Source organism: Astyanax mexicanus, chromosome 22 (genome assembly GCF_023375975.1).
Source record: "Astyanax mexicanus isolate ESR-SI-001 chromosome 22, AstMex3_surface, whole genome shotgun sequence".
Classification (NCBI taxonomy): domain Eukaryota; kingdom Metazoa; phylum Chordata; class Actinopteri; order Characiformes; family Acestrorhamphidae; genus Astyanax; species Astyanax mexicanus.
Window position 1 is genome coordinate 1,252,748 of NC_064429.1, and position 27,356 is coordinate 1,280,103.

General features: G+C 40.3%; 1 protein-coding gene across 2 annotated transcripts in view; it reads left to right on the forward strand.

The window, feature by feature from the left end:
• Nucleotides 1-27,356, forward strand: part of inpp5jb (inositol polyphosphate-5-phosphatase Jb) — a 49,768-nt gene that overhangs the window by 8,975 nt on the left and 13,437 nt on the right. Inside the window, exons 2-4 of one of the 2 annotated variants that reach the window (XM_049470475.1) lie at nt 17,991-18,519; nt 22,702-22,809; nt 25,675-25,783. In XM_049470475.1, the coding sequence (XP_049326432.1) occupies nt 17,996-18,519; nt 22,702-22,809; nt 25,675-25,783 (741 nt within the window). In that variant the 5' untranslated portion in view covers nt 17,991-17,995. The remainder of the gene's footprint in view (nt 1-17,990; nt 18,520-22,701; nt 22,810-25,674; nt 25,784-27,356) is intronic. The other variant, XM_049470474.1, reaches the window with a different exon arrangement.

Here is a 27,356-nt window from a genome sequence, read left to right on the forward strand (position 1 = left end):
TATCTAACCTAGCAGAGTGAGCTTTGAGTGCATTGTTGTGTGTGGATGTGAAAACTTGCAGAGCAACAAAGATGCGTCACTGCGTCAAACCACTCAACACCAATATCGGCTTATCTCTTCTGCACAACCAAAAGATGCAATGGTGACGAGCGTCAGGCATGTCTGAAAATGCTGCGCTTCAGGTATTAAGAGTGTGCTCAAAAGGAGAATATATTTTAGGCTATATTTTTAGGTGTAGGTTCTCAGGCTCCTGAAGATTTTTAAATCTTAGTCACTGTTTAAAATACTGTAAAACAGCTTTTGTTCCTACCTTACAGAGTTACCTAGCATGGGAGACATACTTTTGAATGATGGTCTGAGCACTGGAGGCTCAGTGTTTCCACCAAGAATAATGTGTTTGGTAGCTTGTATGCTTTTAGTCTGTCTAGTTTTGCTTTTACATTGCAGTTTAATAAACATAATAAAGACGTTGCATCACCTTCATGGGCTGGGTTTCCATATGTTTGACATTAATTGGTTTGTAGAAGGGTGTGTGTTGGATGGCAGTATGTTTTTAATTTGGTCAGGGGCCTGTTTAGGTGTTATGCTGAATTCTGCCTTCCAGCCAGTATCTAATTTCTTCCAGTACACAGACATCACACAGCAGAATGAGTTTAACTTTGTTTCTGTTTATAAATTTAGGTTAAAGTACAGTTACAGTAGATGCATACTGCTGTGTGACACACCTGCACGAAAAGGTTCTTTGCCTTCTTCTGTTGTTTAATTGGACAATATAACCTGCCTCAATTTCATGCAATTGGTCCAAAAAAATATGAATACAAACAAAAAGTGACAAAAAACAGAGACAATAAAGCAGACCATAGTTCAGTTGATCTGGACTGAGACCATCCCTGTTGTTCGAAGCAAGTTTTGGTCATTTTTGATCATGGTTTGTGCTACTTGTCAGACCTGTTATTTTGATTCAGACTAAACAGAAATATCAAGAGTCCATTCACTCTGTTAGACCATAAGCTGCTCAGTTTTATAGATGTAAGGACTGAAGCTCTTACGTTTGTTAGTTGTCCTATAGTTACTTTATACTAGGATGACTATCATGCACAGGGATACTAGAATCAGACAGGCCTTTACAGTAGATTTGACTGATATTTTATTTAGCAGTATTGATGTGTATGTTGTACTTCTGAAGAGATGAATCTTTAGGTACTGATGAACTGCTGTGTGTGTAAATTATACACGGATTGTTGTGCTTTTTCATGCTGGTGATATGTACTGACCACCTAAAGAGTGCACGCATGTGTGGCTCCCACACATTTGCACCAAATAATGCAAGCTAAATTTAGTCCTATGTAGATGACAGGCTTGGAGTTGGGATTGTGAAGGGTCATTTGCTTCCCCCTTATCTGTGTGGACAGCTGCTCCTGGCTCGGCCAGGGCTGCAGAACCAAATGTGAAGATATTATGTGTTAGAGGAGTGAAGTGATTTTCAGTAATGTAAAACAAATGTGAAGACAGCTGCCTTACAAGAGGACACAGACATAGATAGACAGTGACAAAGGACAATTATTTTGTAGAGGTTTTATCCCAGAAATGGCTTTTTTATAACAACCAATTTAATTGTCATTAAATTCTATTCTACCAATTTAAGGAAATAGGACCCTGTCTTACACCCTGTGGAATGTGCCTAGTGATGCTCAGTGCTATCTTACACCCTGAGAACAGTCTATTGTCACGCCTTTGCCTGCGTCATTTTAAACGCAGCGGATGCTGTTGTGTGTGGTGGTCTGGAAGTGAGGTGTGTTGGTCTTGTTGCTGTCTTGGTGGGGAAAACATAGGTACACCCTTTTAACCCTGACAACAGTCAACATTCAGACCTTCATTGCTATCTCAACACACCTTCTTGTTACACACATACAAGGATGCCCAGAAGCACTAACCCAAATTACATCAACAATACAAAGAATACTAAATAAAATGACCTCCTTACAAACCTTCACAGTGTGAATGAACAGATCAGTTTCTTCTATTGAGAAGTGCAGTTGAGTTACACTCAAAACACCTCCATGATTATTTAAAAGAATAAAAAACATGCCTTTTGTTCATTTTGAGCAGAACAAGGCTCGAAATGCATCCTAATGATACCAAAGACACAGTGACAGGCTGCATTGTGTGCAATTCACACACCGCCTATAGATCACTAAAATAGGACCTATAGTTTATGCTTATATTTATTCACACTGATTTTTGTCATTCTTAACCCAAACATGAACCCATCTCAATTGAGTTAGTCTGGCGATAAAGCTGCCCTACCTTTACTTTCTCAGTCTCCAACAGCATGTTCATGTAAGGGCACATAACAGTCCTGTCTAAAAATAAAATCCACATTTTACCGAACTGCTGCCATGTGTATTTAATCTGTTTTCCAATAATAAAACATAATTGCTTAATAAATGGCCAATCATTATTTCAGTATTGGCAGTAAACCATTAACAGTAAGTGACAGGGTTGAAAAAAGGGTGGCTGATTGGCTGTTGATTGATATATTTCGCCTGTAACACTTATATGTTCATACATGAGCTGAAATGCTGTGTTTGCTGCTACATTTTTAAGCACAAAAGTAATATGAATAAATAATGTTTGCATATTTATAAACAAGGATTAAGGGCCCTATCTTACACCCTGCGCAAGGCGCGTCACAATGCTTATTGCAATCTTACACCCAGTGTTTTTTCATGCTGTATTGCTAAAATAGGGCCATACCTCTTTTATCATTTGTACTTTTACCAGTAATGAAACTACATCATTAGTGATATGTAAATGCAACTGTCACACAAAAAACCCAGCAGGATATTTTAATGTGTAAGCTTTGTGGTAAGATGCAGATACACTATATTGCCAGCAGTATTCGATTGACTTGCATTGTGTTTGGTAACGTAAGGCTTCGATGGAGCTGTTCAGCCATGGAAATGCAATTCAATGAAGCTGTCTACACTCTACTGTTCATGAGATAACCTGAAGCCACATGAAGTTTGAAGGTGTGTATTGATGTAGTGACTCTGCAGAAAGTTGGTGAACTCTGTGCACTATGCTCCACAGCACTATGCTCTTGACTCTGTTATTTTACACTGAAGGAGCACAGAGTCGCTGTTGTTCCTTCTTCCACTGTGTTATAATATCACTGTTGACTGTGGAATATTTAGTAGTGAGGAAATTTCAGGACTGGACTTGTACTGGTGTCTCACTGTTCTGAAATCATGTGCAATATCAATAACATCAGATTAACCAATATGTATTTAAATTTAATTTTGACCTATTTTGATTAGTTATTATAACACATATTACAAGTGCCAACTTCCACCAACCTGACTTTGGTGTGAATAAGATTTCACATTAAACTGATTTTAATGAATGATTTTAGAAATCAATCAAAATCATGAAATGTAACACTAACTTAGAATAGCATAAACCAGCCACAATCAAAATCATCAGCAAATTAAGGTACGTATTCCAGAAGCTTAACACAAACAGTTTAGGTACACTGGAAAAATGAACTCTTACTATAATTTACTGATATTGTTTGTGTACTCATAGTTATATGAGTACACTATCATAGTTATCATAGAATATCATAGTTTATCTGTGGCTGTGTTTTATCAAACAGTACATCTTCTTTTATTAGAATGTGTTTTTTGTTTATGTAGAATTTGTTAGTCCTTTTTGACACATGAACAAGTGAAGTATTAGTTATCAGTATGCATGAGCTCATTATCATGTACATTTTGATTAGCAATTAATAGGCTCATTTGTAAAAAAAAAAAAAATACAGCATTGGTAAAGAGAGAGCGTTATGCTGAAAATTGCAACTTCATGAGCAGGACTTTTTTGTTAGGCAAAACATCACATCAGTACTGCCAACTTTATAAATCACAGAATATCATTTATATAATCTGTTTCATTTTTTTCCACTATATTACATTTTATTAGCTGATATTGTCTGTTAGTAAAATCTGAATCTTTATAAAACATAATGCTGCTTTCAGCCTGATACTAGCCTAGACTGCCCTACATTTATAAGTGCTCTGAATTGGTCAACAAGTGTGAAAGGAATTAAAGCACACAGTGAAAACTGAAAAATGGAGAAGAAAGAACAGAACAGAAAGAGAATATTTCTTATTTGAACTCTTTATCTGCACAGACCTGGCTGGCTCTGTTCTTCTTCACGGTTTGTCATTTTCCCCTACAATTGGAACACTGGCTTGATAAGCTGTGTTTAAACTGATAAGACTGTTACTCCCAGCCTGGCTGACTTGATAAGCCAAATTTAGCAGCCTGATGTCCACAAGAGATGGGAGATGTGCCGTCCGAAATATTAAACAAGTGTTTCTGTGGGATTTCTGCTTTTAGTTTTGCTTTTACAGGTGTGCTGTTTTACCCATAGAAATATAAGGGTTTAAGTGACCAGTGCCAGCACTTAGAGTGAGTGGCAGAAATAAGGAATCTTACAAGGATGTTCTTTATTATTTTAGTCAATTCAGTCTTTGATTTTTGTATACAGCTTTTCTTTTAGGTTATCTGCTTTTCGGCTTTTATTATTATTTATTATTATTTATGTTGTCCAAAATGGCAGATTAGGGATATTATGTACTGGTAACAGTTAACTGTTTTACCATCTAAATTAATGGCTGATGTGATAACAGATGGATGGTGCTGTGCTGGTTAGATTAGTAGGATCTGGTGTTTGATAACAGGTGGATGGTGCTGTGCTGGTTAGATTAGTAGGTGCTGGGGTTTGATAACAGATGGATGGAGCTGTGCTGGTTAGATTTGTAGGTTCTGGGGTTTGATAACAGATGGATGGTGCTGTGCTGGTTAGATTAGTAGGTGCTGGGGTTTGATAACAGATGGATGGTGCTGTGCTGGTTAGATTAGTAGGTTCTGGGGTTTGATAACAGATGGATGGTGCTCTGCTGGTTAGATTAGTAGGTTCTGGGGTTTGATAACAGATGGATGGTGCTCTGCTGGTTAGATTTGTAGGTTCTGGGGTTTGATAACAGATGGATGGTGCTCTGCTGGTTAGATTAGTAGGTTGTGGGGTTTGATAACAGATGGATGGTGCTCTGCTGGTTAGATTTGTAGGTTCTGGGGTTTGATAACAGATGGATGGTGCTCTGCTGGTTAGATTTGTAGGTTCTGGGGTTTGATAACAGATGGATGGTGCTCTGCTGGTTAGATTAGTAGGTTGTGGGGTTTAATAACAGATGGATGGTGCTGTGCTGGTTAGATTAGTAGGTTCTGGGGTTTGATAACAGATGGATGGCGCTGTGCTGGTTAGATTAGTAGGTTCTGGGGTTTGATAACAGATGGATGGTGCTGTGCTGGTTAGATTAGTAGGTTCTGGGGTTTGATAACAGATGGATGGTGCTGTGCTGGTTAGATTAGTAGGATCTGGGGTTTGATAACAGATGGATGGTGCTGTGCTGGTTAGATTAGTAGGTTCTGGGGTTTGATAACAGATGGATAGTGCTCTGCTGGTTAGATTAGTAGGTTCTGGGGTTTGATAACAGATGGATGGTGCTGTGCTGGTTAGATTAGTAGGTTCTGGGGTTTGATAACAGATGGATGGTGCTGTGCTGGTTAGATTAGTAGGTTCTGGGGTTTGATAACAGATGGATAGTGCTCTGCTGGTTAGATTAGTAGGTTCTGGGGTTTGATAACAGATGGATGGTGCTGTGCTGGTTAGATTAGTAGGTTCTGGGGTTTGATAACAGATGGATGGTGCTGTGCTGGTTAGATTTGTAGGTTCTGGGGTTTGATAACAGATGGATGGTGCTGTGCTGGTTAGATTAGTAGGTTCTGGGGTTTGATAACAGATTGATAGTGCTCTGCTGGTTAGATTAGTAGGTTCTGGGGTTTGATAACAGATGGATGGTGCTGTGCTGGTTAGATTAGTATGTTCTGGGGTTTGATAACAGATGGATGGTGCTGTGCTGGTTAGATTTGTAGGTGCTGGGGTTTGATAACAGATGGATGGTGCTGTGCTGGTTAGATTAGTAGGTTCTGGGGTTTGATAACAGATGGATAGTGCTCTGCTGGTTAGATTAGTAGGTTCTGGGGTTTGATAACAGATGGATGGTGCTGTGCTGGTTAGATTAGTAGGTTCTGGGGTTTGATAACAGATGGATAGTGCTCTGCTGGTTAGATTAGTAGGGTCTGGGGTTTGATAACAGATGGATGGTGCTGTGCTGGTTAGATTAGTAGGTTCTGGGGTTTGATAACAGATGGATAGTGCTCTGCTGGTTAGATTAGTAGGTTCTGGGGTTTGATAACAGATGGATGGTGCTGTGCTGGTTAGATTAGTAGGTTCTGGGGTTTGATAACAGATGGATGGTGCTGTGCTGGTTAGATTTGTAGGTTCTGGGGTTTGATAACAGATGGATAGTGCTCTGCTGGTTAGATTAGTAGGTTCTGGGGTTTGATAACAGATGGATAGTGCTCTGCTGGTTAGATTTGTAGGTGCTGGGGTTTGATAACAGATGGATGGAGCTGTGCTGGTTAGATTAGTAGGTTCTGGGGTTTGATAACAGATGGATAGTGCTCTGCTGGTTAGATTTGTAGGTTCTGGTGTTTGATAACAGATGGATGGTGCTGTGCTGGTTAGATTAGTAGGTTCTGGGGTTTGATAACAGATGGATGGTGCTGTGCTGGTTAGATTAGTAGGTTCTGGGGTTTGATAACAGATTGATAGTGCTCTGCTGGTTAGATTAGTAGGTTCTGGGGTTTGATAACAGATGGATGGTGCTGTGCTGGTTAGATTAGTATGTTCTGGGGTTTGATAACAGATGGATGGTGCTGTGCTGGTTAGATTAGTAGGTTCTGGGGTTTGATAACAGATGGATGGTGCTGTGCTGGTTAGATTAGTAGGTGCTGGGGTTTGATAACAGATGGATGGTGCTGTGCTGGTTAGATTAGTAGGTGCTGGGGTTTGATAACAGATGGATAGTGCTCTGCTGGTTAGATTTGTAGGTGCTGGGGTTTGATAACAGATGGATGGTGCTGTGCTGGTTAGATTAGTAGGTGCTGGGGTTTGATAACAGATGGATGGTGCTGTGCTGGTTAGATTAGTAGGTTCTGGGGTTTGATAACAGATGGATGGTGCTCTGCTGGTTAGATTAGTAGGTTCTGGGGTTTGATAACAGATGGATGGTGCTCTGCTGGTTAGATTAGTAGGTTCTGGGGTTTAATAACAGATGGATGGTGCTGTGCTGGTTAGATTAGTAGGTTCTGGGGTTTGATAACAGATGGATGGCGCTGTGCTGGTTAGATTAGTAGGTTCTGGGGTTTGATAACAGATGGATGGTGCTGTGCTGGTTAGATTAGTAGGTTCTGGGGTTTGATAACAGATGGATGGTGCTGTGCTGGTTAGATTAGTAGGATCTGGGGTTTGATAACAGATGGATGGTGCTGTGCTGGTTAGATTAGTAGGTTCTGGGGTTTGATAACAGATGGATAGTGCTCTGCTGGTTAGATTAGTAGGTTCTGGGGTTTGATAACAGATGGATGGTGCTGTGCTGGTTAGATTAGTAGGTTCTGGGGTTTGATAACAGATGGATGGTGCTGTGCTGGTTAGATTAGTAGGTTCTGGGGTTTGATAACAGATGGATAGTGCTCTGCTGGTTAGATTAGTAGGTTCTGGGGTTTGATAACAGATGGATGGTGCTGTGCTGGTTAGATTAGTAGGTTCTGGGGTTTGATAACAGATGGATGGTGCTGTGCTGGTTAGATTTGTAGGTTCTGGGGTTTGATAACAGATGGATGGTGCTGTGCTGGTTAGATTAGTAGGATCTGGGGTTTGATAACAGATGGATGGTGCTGTGCTGGTTAGATTAGTAGGTTCTGGGGTTTGATAACAGATGGATAGTGCTCTGCTGGTTAGATTAGTAGGTTCTGGGGTTTGATAACAGATGGATGGTGCTGTGCTGGTTAGATTAGTAGGTTCTGGGGTTTGATAACAGATGGATGGTGCTGTGCTGGTTAGATTAGTAGGTTCTGGGGTTTGATAACAGATGGATAGTGCTCTGCTGGTTAGATTAGTAGGTTCTGGGGTTTGATAACAGATGGATGGTGCTGTGCTGGTTAGATTAGTAGGTTCTGGGGTTTGATAACAGATGGATGGTGCTGTGCTGGTTAGATTTGTAGGTTCTGGGGTTTGATAACAGATGGATGGTGCTGTGCTGGTTAGATTAGTAGGTTCTGGGGTTTGATAACAGATTGATAGTGCTCTGCTGGTTAGATTAGTAGGTTCTGGGGTTTGATAACAGATGGATGGTGCTGTGCTGGTTAGATTAGTATGTTCTGGGGTTTGATAACAGATGGATGGTGCTGTGCTGGTTAGATGTGTAGGTGCTGGGGTTTGATAACAGATGGATGGTGCTGTGCTGGTTAGATTAGTAGGTTCTGGGGTTTGATAACAGATGGATAGTGCTCTGCTGGTTAGATTAGTAGGTTCTGGGGTTTGATAACAGATGGATGGTGCTGTGCTGGTTAGATTAGTAGGTTCTGGGGTTTGATAACAGATGGATAGTGCTCTGCTGGTTAGATTAGTAGGATCTGGGGTTTGATAACAGATGGATGGTGCTGTGCTGGTTAGATTAGTAGGTTCTGGGGTTTGATAACAGATGGATAGTGCTCTGCTGGTTAGATTAGTAGGTTCTGGGGTTTGATAACAGATGGATGGTGCTGTGCTGGTTAGATTAGTAGGTTCTGGGGTTTGATAACAGATGGATGGTGCTGTGCTGGTTAGATTTGTAGGTTCTGGGGTTTGATAACAGATGGATAGTGCTCTGCTGGTTAGATTAGTAGGTTCTGGGGTTTGATAACAGATGGATAGTGCTCTGCTGGTTAGATTTGTAGGTGCTGGGGTTTGATAACAGATGGATGGAGCTGTGCTGGTTAGATTAGTAGGTTCTGGGGTTTGATAACAGATGGATAGTGCTCTGCTGGTTAGATTTGTAGGTTCTGGTGTTTGATAACAGATGGATGGTGCTGTGCTGGTTAGATTAGTAGGTTCTGGGGTTTGATAACAGATGGATGGTGCTGTGCTGGTTAGATTAGTAGGTTCTGGGGTTTGATAACAGATTGATAGTGCTCTGCTGGTTAGATTAGTAGGTTCTGGGGTTTGATAACAGATGGATGGTGCTGTGCTGGTTAGATTAGTATGTTCTGGGGTTTGATAACAGATGGATGGTGCTGTGCTGGTTAGATTAGTAGGTTCTGGGGTTTGATAACAGATGGATGGTGCTGTGCTGGTTAGATTAGTAGGTGCTGGGGTTTGATAACAGATGGATGGTGCTGTGCTGGTTAGATTAGTAGGTTCTGGGGTTTGATAACAGATGGATAGTGCTCTGCTGGTTAGATTTGTAGGTGCTGGGGTTTGATAACAGATGGATGGCGCTGTGCTGGTTAGATTAGTAGGTTCTGGGGTTTGATAACAGATGGATGGTGCTGTGCTGGTTAGATTAGTAGGTTCTGGGGTTTGATAACAGATGGATGGTGCTGTGCTGGTTAGATTAGTATGCTCTGGGGTTTGATAACAGATGGATGGTGCTGTGCTGGTTAGATTAGTATGTTCTGGGTAGGGCTGGACCCGAATATTCGGGTATTCGGATATTCGTTCGTTGAGTAGGTATTCGGTTTTTAATTTTGGTATTCGGATATTCGTTTTTTTTTCTCCTTTCCAGAGTTCCACCTCACTCTAACCACTTCTGTTTTCGCGGGTCCCGTCAGAATATCTTGCGCGCGGGACAGAACTGAACTGTTATTGGCTGGAGCGGGAGTTTAATCCAGACGATGCGGGAGCAAATTAATAAATAGTTAAGAAAACTGTAATAATTGTAAAAAAAAAAAAAACCTAAAGAAAACTCTCAACGCGCAGGATGGACCGACACACACACGCACACACCGATGGTGTTTGGACTGGGGTAAGGAACGGGACCGCACTATTCAGCGCTGCTGTTTTAATAAATATATAAGTAAATTTGAAGCATTAAATGTAGTTTATTTAATTTATATTAGGAACGTGGGGCGGGAGCGGCAGAAATGTGTATGTGGCGGGCGGGCGCGGGATTAAAAGAAGCAATTTTTTTGCGGCGCGGTAACGAGACAGAAACGCGGGAGCGTGGAAGAGTGGGTTTAAAAATCAGTCTCGCGCAGACCTCTATTATACATGATAAAAAAAAATGCAGGCTCTTCGAAACTGATTTATATAATAAAACGTAAGGGGTAATGTGGCAACAGTAGGGGCTAAATCGGTTACAAAAGCCTGGCCTACAAAAATGATGTCTGAACGAATTTCCTCTTATCTAATATAATTTAAAATGGTTTAAAAATATAAAATAATTTCTAAGCAAACGAAATATTTAATATTGAGCTTATAGCCCAAGTGCAAAAATACAAAATCAGTAATACGGCTATGCCCTGCACAATGCTTAAACCGAAATAGACCAAGTACAATAACGTCATTAACAATGCCTTTCCTCTACTCTAATATAATTTAACATGGTTTAAAATATAAAATAATTTCTAAACAAACAAAATATTTAATATTGAGCTTATAGCCCAAGTGCAAAAATACAAAATCAGTAATATGCCCTGCACAATCCTTTAACCGAAATAGACCAAGTACAGTTTACAATGACTGTCCTCTAATATAATTAACAATGTTTAAGAATATAAAATACTTCCTGAACAAACGTTTCTTTTGTTTGTTTTTTTAAGCAAATAGCCTAAGTGTGAAAACACAAACAGCAATTTACTGGGCTGGCTTGCGTAGTGGAGAAACCGTGCAGCAGCAGCCTCCTAGCCTGCTTACGCAGCGGATAAGCCGCGTGTGGGGCAGCAGAAATTCCGGGATGAAAACACAAAGAAATCTGGGCTAAAAACACAGAAAAAATATGGGGGATAAAAACACCAAAAATCCGGGGTGAATATGTCTCGTCGGTCAGAGCAAATTGAACATTTTTCAGTGGATTAAAGGGGCCGTGATTTGCTTTTTTTTTTTTTTTTTTTTTTTTTACCTCTTTTTTTAAAAACGAATATTCGAATATTCGCTTCGAATCAGTGCCGAATATCCCGAGCTCAAAAAACGCTATTCGGGCCAGCCCTAGTTCTGGGGTTTGATAACACATGGATGGCGCTGTGCTGGTTAGATTAGTAGGTGCTGGGGTTTGATAACAGATGGATGGTGCTGTGCTGGTTAGATTAGTAGGTGCTGGGGTTTGATAACAGATGGATGGAGCTGTGCTGGTTAGATTAGTATGTTCTGTGGTTTGATAACAGATGGATGGTGCTGTGCTGGTTAGATTAGTATGTTCTGGGGTTTGATAACAGATGGATGGAGCTGTGCTGGTTAGATTAGTAGGTTCTGGGGTTTGATAACAGATGGATGGTGCTGTGCTGGTTAGATTAGTAGGTTCTGGGGTTTGATAACAGATGGATGGTGCTGTGCTGGTTAGATTAGTAGGTTCTGGGGTTTGATAACAGATGGATGGTGCTGTGCTGGTTAGATTAGTATGTTCTGGGGTTTGATAACACATGGATGGCGCTGTGCTGGTTAGATTAGTAGGTGCTGGGGTTTGATAACAGATGGATGGTGCTGTGCTGGTTAGATTAGTAGGTTCTGGGGGTTGATAACAGATGGACGGTGCTGTGCTGGTTAGATTAGTAGGCTCTGGGGTTTGATAACAGATGGCTGGTGCTGTGCTGGTTAGATTAGTAGGTTCTGGGGTTTGATAACAGATGGATGGTGCTGTGCTGGTTAGATTAGTAGGTTCTGGGGTTTGATAACAGATGGATGGTGCTGTGCTGGTTAGATTAGTAGGTTCTGGGGTTTGATAACAGATGGATGGTGCTGTGCTGGTTAGATTAGTAGGTTCTGGGGTTTGATAACAGATGCATGGTGCTGTGCTGGTTAGATTAGTAGGTTCTGGGGTTTGATAACAGATGGATGGCGCTGTGCTGGTTAGATTAGTAGGATCTGGGGTTTGATAACAGATGGATGGAGCTGTGCTGGTTAGATTAGTAGGTGCTGGGGTTTGATAACAGATGGATGGTGCTGTGCTGGTTAGATTAGTAAGTTCTGGGGTTTGATAACAGATGTTTGGTGCTGTGCTGGTTAGATTAGTAGGTTCTGGGGTTTGATAACAGATGGATGGTGCTGTGCTGGTTAGATTAGTATGTTCTGGGGTTTGATAACAGATGGATGGTGCTGTGCTGGTTAGATTAGTAGGTTCTGGGGTTTGATAACAGATGGATGGCGCTGTGCTGGTTAGATTACTAGGATCAGGGGTTTGATAACAGATGGATGGAGCTGTGCTGGTTAGATTAGTCGGTGCTGGGGTTTGATAACAGATGGATGGTGCTGTGCTGGTTAGATTAGTAGGTTCTGGGGTTTGATAACAGATGGATGGTGCTGTGCTGGTTAGATTAGTAGGTTCTGAGGTTTGATAACAGATGGATGGTGCTGTGCTGGTTAGATTAGTAGGTTCTGGGGTTTGATAACAGATGGATGGTGCTGTGCTGGTTAGATTAGTAGGTGCTGGGGTTTGATAACAGATGGATGGTGCTGTGCTGGTTAGATTAGTAGGTTCTGGGGTTTGATAACAGATGGATGGTGCTGTGCTGGTTAGATTAGTAGGTTCTGAGGTTTGATAACAGATGGATGGTGCTGTGCTGGTTAGATTAGTAGGTTCTGGGGTTTGATAACAGATGGATGGTGCTGTGCTGGTTAGATTAGTAGGTGCTGGGGTTTTATAACAGATGGATGGTGCTGTGCTGGTTAGATTAGTAGGTTCTGGGGTTTGATAACACATGGATGGCGCTGTGCTGGTTAGATTAGTATGTTCTGGGGTTTGATAACACATGGACGGTGCTGTGCTGGTTAGATTAGTAGGTGCTGGGGTTTGATAACAGATGGATGGTGCTGTGCTGGTTAGATGAGTAGGTGCTGGGGTTTGATAACAGATGGATGGTGCTGTGCTGGTTAGATTAGTAGGTTCTGGGGTTTGATAACACATGGATGGCGCTGTGCTGGTTAGATTAGTAGGTGCTGGGGATTGATAACAGATGGATGGTGCTGTGCTGGTTAGATTAGTAGGTTCTGGGGTTTGATAACAGATGGATGGCGCTGTGCTGGTTAGATTAGTATGTTCTGGGGTTTGATAACACATGGATGGCGCTGTGCTGGTTAGATTAGTAGGTGCTGGGGTTTGATAACAGATGGATGGTGCTGTGCTGGTTAGATTAGTAGGTTCTGGGGTTTGATAACACATGGATGGCGCTGTGCTGGTTAGATTAGTAGGTGCTGGGGTTTGATAACAGATGGATGGTGCTCTGCTGGTTAGATTAGTAGGTTCTGGGGTTTGATAACAGATGGATGGTGCTGTGCTGGTTAGATTAGTATGTTCTGGGGTTTGATAACACATGGATGGCGCTGTGCTGGTTAGATTAGTAGGTGCTGGGGTTTGATAACAGATGGATGGCGCTGTGCTGGTTAGATTAGTAGGTTCTGGGGTTTGATAACAGATGGATGGTGCTGTGCTGGTTAGATTAGTAGGTTCTGGGGTTTGATAACAGATGGATGGTGCTGTGCTGGTTAGATTAGTAGGTTCTGGGGTTTGATAACAGATGGATGGTGCTGTGCTGGTTAGATTAGTAGGTGCTGGGGTTTGATAACAGATGGATGGTGCTGTGCTGGTTAGATTAGTATGTTCTGGGGTTTGATAACACATGGATGGCGCTGTGCTGGTTAGATTAGTAGGTTCTGGGGTTTGATAACAGATGGATGGAGCTGTGCTGGTTAGATTAGTAGGTTCTGGGGTTTGATAACAGATGGATGGTGCTGTGCTGGTTAGATTAGTATGTTCTGTGGTTTGATAACAGATGGATGGTGCTGTGCTGGTTAGATTAGTATGTTCTGGGGTTTGATAACACACGGACGGTGCTGTGCTGGTTAGATTAGTAGGTTCTGGGGTTTGATAACAGATGGATGGTGCTGTGCTGGTTAGATTAGTAGGTTCTGGGGTTTGATAACAGATGGATGGTGCTGTGCTGGTTAGATTAGTAGGTTCTGGGGTTTGATAACAGATGGATGGAGCTGTGCTGGTTAGATTAGTAGGTTCTGGGGTTTGATAACAGATGGATGGTGCTGTGCTGGTTAGATTAGTATGTTCTGTGGTTTGATAACACATGGATGGCGCTGTGCTGGTTAGATTAGTAGGTGCTGGGGTTTGATAACAGATGGATGGCGCTGTGCTGGTTAGATTAGTAGGTTCTGGGGTTTGATAACAGATGGATGGTGCTGTGCTGGTTAGATTAGTAGGTTCTGGGGTTTGATAACAGATGGATGGTGCTGTGCTGGTTAGATTAGTAGGTTCTGGGGTTTGATAACAGATGGATGGTGCTGTGCTGGTTAGATTAGTAGGTGCTGGGGTTTGATAACAGATGGATGGTGCTGTGCTGGTTAGATTAGTATGTTCTGGGGTTTGATAACACATGGATGGCGCTGTGCTGGTTAGATTAGTAGGTTCTGGGGTTTGATAACAGATGGATGGTGCTGTGCTGGTTAGATTAGTATGTTCTGTGGTTTGATAACAGATGGATGGTGCTGTGCTGGTTAGATTAGTAGGTTCTGGGGTTTGATAACAGATGGATGGTGCTGTGCTGGTTAGATTAGTAGGTTCTGGGGTTTGATAACAGATGGATGGTGCTGTGCTGGTTAGATTAGTAGGTTCTGGGGTTTGATAACAGATGGATGGAGCTGTGCTGGTTAGATTAGTAGGTTCTGGGGTTTGATAACAGATGGATGGTGCTGTGCTGGTTAGATTAGTATGTTCTGTGGTTTGATAACAGATGGATGGTGCTGTGCTGGTTAGATTAGTATGTTCTGGGGTTTGATAACACACGGACGGTGCTGTGCTGGTTAGATTAGTAGGTGCTGGGGTTTGATAACAGATGGATGGTGCTGTGCTGGTTAGATTAGTATGTTCTGGGGTTTGATAACACACGGACGGTGCTGTGCTGGTTAGATTAGTAGGTGCTGGGGTTTGATAGCAGATGGATGGTGCTGTGCTGGTTAGATTAGTAGGTGCTGGGGTTTGATAACAGATGGATGGTGCTGTGCTGGTTAGATTAGTAGGTTCTGGGGTTTTATAACAGATGGATGGTGCTGTGCTGGTTAGATTAGTAGGTTCTGGGGTTTGATAACAGATGGATGGAGCTGTGCTGGTTAGATTAGTAGGTTCTGGGGTTTGATAACAGATGGATGGTGCTGTGCTGGTTAGATTAGTATGTTCTGGGGTTTGATAACACATGGACAGTGCTGTGCTGGTTAGATTAGTAGGTGCTGGGGTTTTATAACAGATGGATGGTGCTGTGCTGGTTAGATTAGTAGGTTCTGGGGTTTGATAACAGATGGATGGAGCTGTGCTGGTTAGATTAGTAGGTTCTGGGGTTTGATAACAGATGGATGGAGCTGTGCTGGTTAGATTAGTAGGTACTGGGGTTTGATAACAGATGGATGGTGCTGTGCTGGTTAGATTAGTAGGTTCTGGGGTTTGATAACAGATGGATGGTGCTGTGCTGGTTAGATTAGTAGGTTCTGGGGTTTGATAACAGATGGATGGAGCTGTGCTGGTTAGATTTGTAGGTTCTGGGGTTTGATAACAGATGGATAGTGGTCTGCTGGTTAGATTAGTAGGTTCTGGGGTTTGATAACAGATGGATGGTGCTGTGCTGGTTAGATTAGTAGGTTCTGGGGTTTGATAACAGGTGGATAGTGCTGTGCTGGTTAGATTAGTAGGTTCTGGGGTTTGATAACAAATGGATGGTGCTGTGCTGGTTAGATTAGTAGGTCCTGGGGTTTGATGGTTTGATGGTTATTTTAGTTATTAATGTCAGAACACTGGAATGCAGCTCAAAATTTCCTAACAGACAAACTCAGCAGTAAGAATTGGAGCGTGTTAGCTGGTATGGTACATTTTTCTAAGATTAATTGATGGCTTATGTTTGATATCAGAATGATGTTACTATGCTGGTTAGATGTAGGAAGTTCTACTTTTTGATATATTTTTGATATATTTATAATCTCTGTATATTACACTGCTCTTCAGTTTGGTTGGATCAGGAGTGTTGGTCACTGATTTTTAAAATGTTCTAATTCTTGGTAATTTTGTGTGTAAATCTCGTTTATTGCATGCTTATATCTGAATTTTATTTTGTCCCACAATTCTGCAATTCTGTGTTTTTCACATTGTGGAAATCATAAGACCCTTTGTGTATCAGAGTGCTGCTGTGTACAATGTCAGGAGTGAGGGAGAGAGCTGTCAGCAGCCAGCAAACAGCTGATAAACAGAAGGTTTATGGTTGTTTTGTTATTTAACTTAAGACTCCTTATAATTTATTATGCTTAGTATGAGTTTAGTTTTCCAGCTAAAACATATTAGCTGTACAGGGCAAGCTAATGTAGCTACTATTAGCTACTTGATTTAATTTAGCCTTAGCATTTGTTTGTTTCCCAAGACTGTCAGCCATTCTTTGTGCAAATTTCGCTTATCCTTGACTTTAATAGTCCTACTTATGTAAGTTCATGACTAAAATTGCACTACAGAGGTAGCTAAATGTGTACCTAGAATAGTGCTGCTGAGGTGGCTAAGCTAGCTAACCCTAGCTAAATGTATGACTAAAAACATGTATAATAAATACCTGTTGAAAGCTGTGTTTGGTAGTCACCCTTCGGTCAAAAGTTTAATTTTATTTGTTTGTGACAAAAGTTAAATTTAAGAAATACATGTGTGTCTCTTGGTTTTAGCTTGTCATTGATCCTTTGAATTTGCATGTTCTACCTTGTCCCTCTCTCAGTGGTCTTGATAAACAGTTAGAAATGCTAAAGTGACACACATGTGCGTACGCATTTGCATCACATTTTGCCTATTCAAACATCCTGGAAGGACACTGTGTCCTCTGAATATGAGTAGCTAAATGTAGTGTGGAGAACCACAGCTGGTACTCTGAGAGCAGTAAGACAGGACTGAAGACACTTGCTGTTGTTCTGTCATTCTCTAAGACTCCTTAAGGGGTTTCCAGCCATTGGGGACACGGTGAGTCAATTAGATAAAAAACATGAGAAAATACCTCCTAGAGATTTTGACATTCACCACTTAGAGGGGAATAGACATAGTTGTGATGACTCACAGTAAACCCAGCTGTGTTGACTGAAAACTTTGGAAGCAGTAAACAGTATTTTGTTGCATAGAGGCTTCAAAACACTATTTGTTGTTTCAGTACTGATTCAGTACTTACACAGAGACATTGTAAATACATGCTAAAATCTTAATATATTTGCTGAGATGCGACTAATGACAGTCTAAATACACTGTTTGTTAGCATATATAGCCTAGCATCTCCCATTCTGAACTAAAGCAGCAAACTTTGTATGTTAACGTCTTGACTTGGCAGGTAATAAATAATACATTTGGTTAATCAATAAAAGTGATCAATAATGTTAATTCATTTTTTTGTCAAGCAAAAAATCCCCTAATCATTTCAGATTATAAGAGTTATATATATATATATTATATTATATATAGACCATCATTTTGTTGATTTATTACATAGACTAAGATGACACATAATGTTAGATTGCAAAGTGCCTTAGATTTCTTTTAAATGGGGTGACAGGAATGGATATTTGCAACAAAAAACTATTCTGACCATAAAAAGCAATTGATTTAATATATGTGTGTGTGTGTCTCTGCATCTGTCTTCATCTAAACCCTTACTTATTTTAAACTAAACAGCCATATTCCTTTAAAAAATAAATACCTGAATGGGTGGAATATGCAGTTATTTTTAATACAGGCTGACTTTAATATCAACTGTTTTTTTTCAGTGACATCCCCTAGAGCTGATGATAAGCATACAGTAAATGTGTTTTTCCTCAGCAGGAATGGAGCAACAAAGCCAAACCCAGCCTGATATTCCTGCATCATCAGCAGAACAAGCTGCTCTCAAAGACGACCCTGCTGCTGTTTCTGCCTCAGAGAATTCTGTCTCTACACCCAACACACCTCCAACAGCTCCAGCCAGGCCGCGGAGGCCACAGAGGACTCCTCGAGTGGAAGGATCCATTGATGTGACCGAGCCCAAACCTCCAGAGTCTCCAAAACCAAGCCAGGAGAAACCCGGGTCACCTGCTCCGAGTGCTTCAAGTGCTCCCAGCAAACCGAGCCGGCCCTCCGGTCCAGCACACCCGGACCACGCTGGCACATCTCACGGCCCGCCCTTTTTGGCTGGACACAAAGTAGGTGGGCATGGCGTTGGGGCCAGAAGCCACATCTCAATGAGAGCAGCCTCGCTTCCTCAAGCTCCGTCCTACAAACCGCCGTCCCTGGACTCCGGTCCTCACCCTCACAGGGCGCTCTCTGTGGCCGGAACAGCTGATACTGAGCCTCAGATTGTGGAAGATTTCAGGTAATTTCATGTAATATGATCTCACTCCTATTATTATTACTATTACTGGCTACAACCCTACAACATGAAACCAAAGAACACTCCAAACAGCAGTTACTGTAGGGTATCAGTCAGACGAAAACAGAAAGATCATAGTCACTAGAAGGCTTGTAAAGATAAAATAAATATGAAATATACACTGCCTGGCCAAAAAAAAGTCACCACCAAAATAAAGATTACACAAACTTCTAAATCTTGTGACCTCTGCAATGTCACAAGATTTATTTTTCAATCCAGTGTTTTATTCATTTTTCATCAAGATCTTGCATTGAGAATGGTAGAGTCTGACCTCAGAATGCCAGAATCAGAATCAGAATTGCCCTTATTGTCACATGGTCACAAGTACCAGCGAAATTAGCCATCAACCCATCCATACAATAACATACAAGGGGGAAACAGGACAGGACAGGAAGACAGGGTAAGCCACAGAGTGTGAGCACACGCAGCCATCATTTCTTCAGTTAAAGGAATATAAGGGGAAAGAAGAGGGGAAAACACATACCCCTAGAACAGGGGTGTCAAAACTTTTTTTGTTGGGGGCCAGAAGGAGAAATATATTTGAAGTCACGGCCACAGACTCTGTAATAAAACAAATAATGAAATATACCACTTTAAATAATACATTTTCCTGATTACTTTAATTGACACACCATTTTACTTGACTTGCTATCTTTATCTATCTTTGACAGTGTTGTGTAAACTAAGATTTTTCAAACTGATGTTTAATTTTATGATGTCTCTTAATATTAAACTCCTTAATTACAGCAACTTTTAGACTCTTTGGCCCGTTTTTCCGCTCTACAACTGAGCACTCTCTCCGCTTTTAGACTCTTTGGCCCTTTTTCTGAGGTACAACTTCACTCTCTCCGCTTTTAGACTTTTAGACTTTTAGACTCTTTGGCCCTTTTTCTGAGGTACAACTTCACTCTCTCCTCTTTTAGACTTTTAGACTCTTTGGCCCGTTTCTGACACCTAGCGTTCAAACTTTAAATCTCACATTATAAATACCTGCTTAACAGCGGGCCAACTTTCATTCTGTTTCTACAATAACTCGCGGGCCGCTAAAAAAAAGGCCGTCGTTTGGACACCCCTGCCCTAGACTGTGTCCTAAAGAGGAACTTTAAAAAACCTCTGCACATGAGCACATACAATACACACATTTTGGGATGTTCTCCAGCACATCCCAAAGATTCTCAATGGCGTAAAGGTCTGGACTCTGTGGTGAATAATCCATGTGTGGAAATGATGATCTCAGGCTCCCTGATGATCTTTTTTTTTAGCCAGGCAGTGTAAATAATGCTGTAAAATATAGGTAAATTCTGAAGGAGTATCTGACTGAGGACTGAAATTATTATTTAATATGATCTATATATATTTTATTTTACATGTTACATGTTTAAGGCTAGTACCTGAACACACAGTGCTGAAGCATTAACAGAGTTAGAGGTTCTAAGTGTCAGTTTTGATTATGTTTTGATTGATAGCCTAGCCTTAGTAACATGTAAGGATTTGGGGGCCTTGTTTTGAAAATCAGCCATTTTAAAAGTTCACGGTCTCTTTTATGGAATAATAATAATTACAGAAGACACAAGTGTAGCCCTTATATTATAATACATATTGATTAATATTATCCAATATGGTTTCTATCTGTACCTATAGAAACCTATCATTAAATAATTATTTGCATTAAATATAAATATATAAATGAATTAGATCATATTTCTATTGTTATGTCACATTTTCTTTCCCTCTATTTAACAAGTTTTGTTAAGAGCTATACAGTCATATGAAAAAGTTTGTGCACCCCTATTAATCTTAATCATTTTTAGGTCTAAATATTTCAGTTTGATATATCTAATAACTGATGGACACAGTAATATTTCAGGATTGAAATGAGGTTTATTGTACTAACAGAAAATGTGCAATATGCATTAAACCAAAATTTAACTGGTGCAAAAGTATGGGCACCCTTATCATTTTATTGATTTGAATACTCCTAACTACTTTTTACTGACTTACTGAAGCACAAAATTGGTTTGGTAACCTCACTGAGCTTTGAACTTCATAGCCAGGTGTATCCAATCATGAGAAAAGGTATTTAAGGTGGCCAATTGCAAGTTGTTCTCCTATTTGAATCTCCTCTGAAGAGTGGCATCATGGGCTCATCAAAACAACTCTCAAATGATCTAAAAACAAAGATTGTTCAACATAGTTGTTCAGGGGAAGGATACAAAAAGGACAATCCACAGACCACCTCCAAAGAGCTGCAGCATCATCTTGCTGCAGATGGTGTCACTGTGCATCGGTCAACAAAGTGATGCAAAAGAAGCCATTTCTGCAAGCCCGCCACAAACAGAGTCGCCTGAGGTGTGCTTTTGCACTCTGTTTGTGGCGTGCTTGCAGAAATGTCTTCTTTCACATCACTCTCCCATACAGCTTCTCCTTGTGTAAAGTGCGCTGTATTGTTGAGCGATGCACAGTGACACCATCTGCAGCAAGATGATGCTGCAGCTCTTTGGAGGTGGTCTGTGGATTGTCCTTTTTGTATCCTTCCCCTGAACAACTATGTTGAACAATCTTTGTTTTTAGATCATTTGAGAGTTGTTTTGATGAGCCCATGATGCCACTCTTCAGAGGAGATTCAAATAGAAGAACAACTTGCAATTGTCCACCTTAAATACCTTTTCTCATGATTGGATACACCTGGCTATGAAGTTCAAAGCTCAATGAGGTTACCAAACCAATTTTGTGCTTCAGAATTTTGTGCTTAAAAATAATTAAGATTAATAGGGGTGCCCAAACTTTTTCATATGACTGTATATAGAAAGTTATCCATTTTAGAGGAAAAAAAAAACACACAACCATGAAAATATTCGGCTAAACATTGAGACATTTCTTTGAGTCCCCATGTTTCTGCATAGAATTATAGCTTATACTCACGTACCCTTGAATAACTATTGTTTAAATGTATGCATTAGTCCAAATGTACAGCGGAAAAGATTACACCTAATTATAGGCTGTACACTACAATTGAATTAATTGCACATGTGCATACTTGGGTTGGTACTTAGAACAATATAGATTTTAAGTGAGGATAAAACAGTCAAATGCTGATTTTGAGCCAAACCAAGACACTTGCATACAGGAGGTTTGCTGTGTTCGAGAGTAAAATCGATTGTTACAAGCGTGAAAATTAGAAGAGTGCCAGTGTGTCAGTTTACCAATATTGTCTAACCAATAAATGTTAACAGTGTTGCCTGCTTTTTATAATTGTATAGTTTTTTTTAATCATCAGGGAGTTTCAAGCATTGTGGCAAAAATCTTTATTTAATTAATTGTACTAAATCTTCTCTTTCGCCCAAGTTTGATCAAGAGCCCTGCAATAGCCATCATCAATTAGGAATTGTATTATGCCTCGCTGGTTGTGTACAACTACTAAATAACATTTAGCTAATTTAGTAACAAATGAACGGAGTGATATCAGGGCTTTTGTCTAGATTGATGTAGGAATTAATTCCTTAAATCAGAAGATGGGAGACATTACAGCCATTAGATCACATTAGTAATCATAAGTAACCATATGTTCGTTCAGAACCCTGTTAAACTGCTAGTTACCTTTTACACAGTGGTAAGCTTGGCACTTCTTTTTTTAAGGCACAGCATCTCAATCTGTAGAACAAGCTGCCTTCTGTAAACCAAGCCGTGTCTCAGAGGAGCTATTAGCCCTGCTGCTAATGGGAGATATTTATGGATGCTCCTCTGCCTCCTCTCAGCTCTTTTCTCCTCTCTCCGCCTCTCTTTCATGTGTGTGCATCTCTTTTCAACCCTTTGTTTCCTGCTCTCCAGAGGAGTCTCTAAGGATGCAAGGCCTTCTCGTACTGTTGATTAATCATTATGTTAAATGGCTGAGAGTGTGCGGTAGTAAAATAATGGAACAAAACTACTGGCTTTTAAAAGGGAACCTTAATCATCTCAACAGGGTTAGCTGAAAGGATGCACTGATGGAATTTTATAAGAGAGAGTGCTGTAGATGATATACGCACCCTTGCATACACAGATGCACAGAGACTGCACTGTTTATTGTCTCCTGTCACATTAAACAGCTTATTGCTGGTTTTGAATTGCATCCCACTTCGTCAACAGAGTACATATTATCACATGGAATGTGGGCTCAGCTGTGCCTCCAGATGACATCACTTCCTTGTTGGGACTGAACGTAGGCGATGGAAATACAGACATGTACATCGTAGGGTAAGTGTCTTCTCTCTCCACGTTTTGACCTGAGAAGTTAACAGCTGTACATATAGCACAGTCACCTTTTGTCACCACAAAATTAAATGTATTTTATTGAGGTTTATTTTTCTCCATTCATCTTCCCATCAACTCTGACCAACTTCCTTGTGTTCCTTCCTTGGGATTGTGTGTTCAGTGTTACTTAACTGCCACACATAGCTCTTTGCATTTAGGCCAAAATGTTCAAATTTGGTCTCATCTGACCACAGCATCTTCTTTGTTGCATTTTCTTCAACGTGCAAACGGCACTACTTATACCTGTTTTCTTATGGTTTTCTTCTTGCCACTATTTCAATAATGGCAGATTTGTGAGTGCACGGCTAGCTGTCCTGTGGACAGGTTCTCCCACCTGAGTGGTGGATTTCTGCAGCTCATCTAGAGTGACCATGGGCCTCCTGGCTGCTTCTCTGCCCAGCTCTCTTCTTAATTGATCTGTCAGTTTGGGTGGACAGCCATGTTTCGGTAGGTTTGCAGTTGTTTTTTTTTTTTTGTTGTTGTTTTTTTTACCAATTTCGGATGATGGATTGAACAGTGGTCATTAGGATGCTTAAAGTTTGGGGTGTGTTTTTATAACCTAACCCTGCTTTTAACTTTTCCACAACTTTATATCTGACCTGTCTGGTGAGTTTCTTGGTCATGATGCTCTTTGTTCACTTCACAGAACAGGTTATATTTATATATAATTATAATTATACTGAGACTAAATTGCACACAGCTATACAATTAATTTAGGAGTTTCAGAGTAAATGGGGCTGCATTCTTTTTTACACATCACACTTTTCATATTTTCATTTGATTAAAATGATGAAAATCATGTATCATTTTTGTTCTTCTTCCCAATTATGTGTGTAACCATTTGTCTATCACAAAAGTTTTTGGTTGTCAGGTGACAAAATGTGAAAAGTTCAGGGGATATGATTACTTTTGCAAGCCTCTGTACAATATAAAAAGTGCTTAAACGTGATGTATTAAATTTACTGGATATCCTTACCATAAAAACAAACCAATTGGGTTGTAAATGCCAATACAATTGCACAGTATTTGGCTTTATTTGAAAATATAAAGTAAAATAATCTCGTTGCGGACCAATAGGAGAGTACCCCCAAATATGATGTGTGTTTTATTAGTTTTAGGCTGTTTATACAACCTTTTGGTAATGTGACATTTGAGATTTCTCTACACAGTTCCTGTTTCTAATCTAAACCACACACACAAAAGAGCAATGCATTAAGTGAGGTTCTGTTTCCAGCTTTACCAGCATCACAGGAGCAAGTCAAGCTTCACAGAATTCAGGAACAAAGTTAAAAAAAAATCATGGATTCAAACCAAAGAAGTAGTTGTTTGTATCCATGATATTCTTCAGCTTCGTCTTTAAGTATTTATTTCTCTGTGAGACTGCAGCCATGCTGTCCTCTGGAGGCATTCAGGCATTTTTAAAAGAATGTTTGTATTGTCTTCTAATTTAGTTTGAACCAAGAATTTACCCGGAATATTTATGAGGTATGTTACCTCACTATGTTACCACTGAAACTGCTGTATGCTTCTTCTAAATTTTTTATCTTTTCATTACTGCCTTTTTTCCTATTTAATCACATAATAGTCTGATCTAGCTGTTTAGTATTGGATCTGTAATTATACATAATGTATATCTATTTTTTTCCCTTTTCTCTTACTAATTTTAAATGCCAGTTACCCCACCCATTCATTAGAACACCCTTTTTCATAGGAGAGTAAAGATAAGCACATGCTGCCTCCAACACGTGTAGTCATCACAGGGTATCTAGTGCACTCAGAGAAAAGCGCAGCAACCCAGCTGTAATCCATTAGCTAACAGACGTCTGTGCTGATCAGAATTAACTTGGGAGTGATTCGCGCCATCCACCCACCCAGAGAGAGCATGATCAATTATGCTCTCTGACTTCAGCTGCTGAGGGCAAGCAGCATAAAGTTGGATTCAAACCAACAATCATTGGATCATAGTGGATGCATCAAATTTAAATACCACACTGTAAAGTGATCCAAAATAAACTGAGATTCAGTGCGATCACATGGCTGTAAAGCTGCTTTTGTCACATATGTTGTAAAAAACACTATACAGATCCATTTGATTTGATTTGCTTTGTTTTGAGTTTGCACACTACCAGGCACATGACATTTCTATGTCAAATATAATAAAAATGATCAGACTCAACTTCTGATTGGACATGAATCAATCAATCAATCAATCAACCTTTATTTTAACTCGGATGTACATTGAGGGCAGCCCTCATTTTCAATGTAGCCGAGCATCTGTCTGAAGGTGGTTAGATATTAAAAGTTTAAAATGATTGAGTGACTCCAGTGAGCTGAGTTTTAGAGTGTCCTGTAGTGAGTTCCAGCTCACTGCTGTTCTGTAGCTAAAAGCAGATTTTCCCAGTTCACTAAAAACTTTTGGAACCTGGCAGCTGATCCAACCACTTGAGCGAGTCTGATAATTACTGTTTTTTACATGAATAAGTCCTGATAATGTCTATTAAAGATAAAGTGCTGTATCTGGTGTAAACGAGCATAGGTTGTTATACAGTATCTGTGTGTTCTTTCATGTTATACTGTCTATAAAGTGCTTCTGTTACATAATCTATGTATGTAAACAGTCTTGCATCAGCAGATGACTCATGCTGTGTTCAGAATGTGGCTTGGTCACACAATCCTGTGTGAATCCTTCATGTTTAGTTCACACACAGCAAGGTTTGCATGCCTTGTCTACAGCATTGCTGTTAGTTCACTTGTCTTTTTCAATAAGCCTCTTTTGCTCCCCTGTTCCTTTTTGCCTTCTTCTGACAGCTTACAGGAAGTGAACTCTATGATCAACAAACGACTCAAAGATGTTCTCTTCACGGACCAGTGGAGCGAGGTCTTCATGGATACGCTCAGCCGCTTTGGATACGTGTTGGTCAGTATTTCAGTATATTTCTGATGCTTTGCAGTTTTTAGAGTCTTGTATGACTGTATCTAAATGCTAAAAATTATAATCAGAAACTAGAAATAAAACTGTGCCTAATAAAAGTTGCATTTTAGGCCAAAACAAATCCCCATGCTGTTAAAACTGTCATTATTTCCAATAATGACGCACAGTGACATCATAATTTACTTAGAAAAAATATATATATAAAATAATTCACCACAGATTGCTGTAAAAATGCTCCCCCTTCTGTCCTATAAAATGTCTCTCAGAGGCTACTGTGTGTATTGGACCACATGATATAAGATCGCATCTTTGGACTAAGAGAAACAGGATGGTTGTTTTAATGAAATGTTCCCAATCTTGGTGGTCAGTCATCCAGACACCATTGCTTTCATTTGGAGTGATGTCATGATAGAGAAACCTGACCTGTGACAGACTAAATCATATTCTAAACCATATTGTCTTTGGCAAAGAATCCAGGTTCCTGTTTGGTATCTGACGATGGTTGAATTTGAGTATGGAAGCCTTGTGCTGAGTACTTCAATCCTGCCTTTGTTTTGCACTCTCTCAACTGTTGGTGATGATCTGGGGAGCCATCGCATACGACAGTAGCGATACGATGGACACTAACTGCTCAGTGATGTGGGCAGAACATGCTTTAACCACATTGCAGGGGTTTTAACTAACATTTTTAGCAGCATATATCCATCCATCCATCCATCCATCCATCCATCCATCCATCTACAGGCACAGCTTCAATATTGGTGGTTAAAGGTGCTGCAGGATGTCATACGGATACCTGTATGCCTCCATACCCATCAGTATCTTGTATCCAGGCTTGAGGCGCCCAAAAGGAGCCTTTTTATATCATTAACAAATCCTTTCAGTCTAATAATGTATTCAGTCACATATACCATAACTCTTTCTTGGTGCATTTGTTCTTGTCAATGTGTGTTTTACACAGTTTTACAAGTTTAAAAAACACTTTTTGATTCTTTTAATTAATTGATCACTTTGTATTATTGTTTTGGGGCAGGTAATTTTCCAAATCAATGCAAAATATATTTTTTTGTTTAAAAAGGAAATCACAATAAACTATTCATTTTGTAATTCATTTCCAGCTTGAATTTAAAACCTGGGGAGACAAAAGTCTCCTAGCTGAAGAATCAGCCAAAAATGAAGATACTTGTTCCACAATTAGACCAAATCTCATAGGCAGGAAAAAGTAGGTTTGAGCGATCCTTGGGGAGGCAGGCAATTTGAGATCAGCACGCTGATCCACACATGATGCAACACACACCATTACTGAAATGCTCACCCCCTACCCTACACGCACTTACACACACAAATTACCCTGGGCTGGCATCATCACTTTTCTATTGTGGATTGCTAATATTGTTTGACAGCCTTCAGTATTAATCCTAGTCTTTATTCAGCAGCTGTATGTGCACAGCAGTACACTGAGTGCATACGTGTGTGTGTGTGTGTGTGTGTGTGTGTGTGTACGAGTCGGCACGCGTACATTTATGAATGTGAGTGCACACACATACACACACCACCA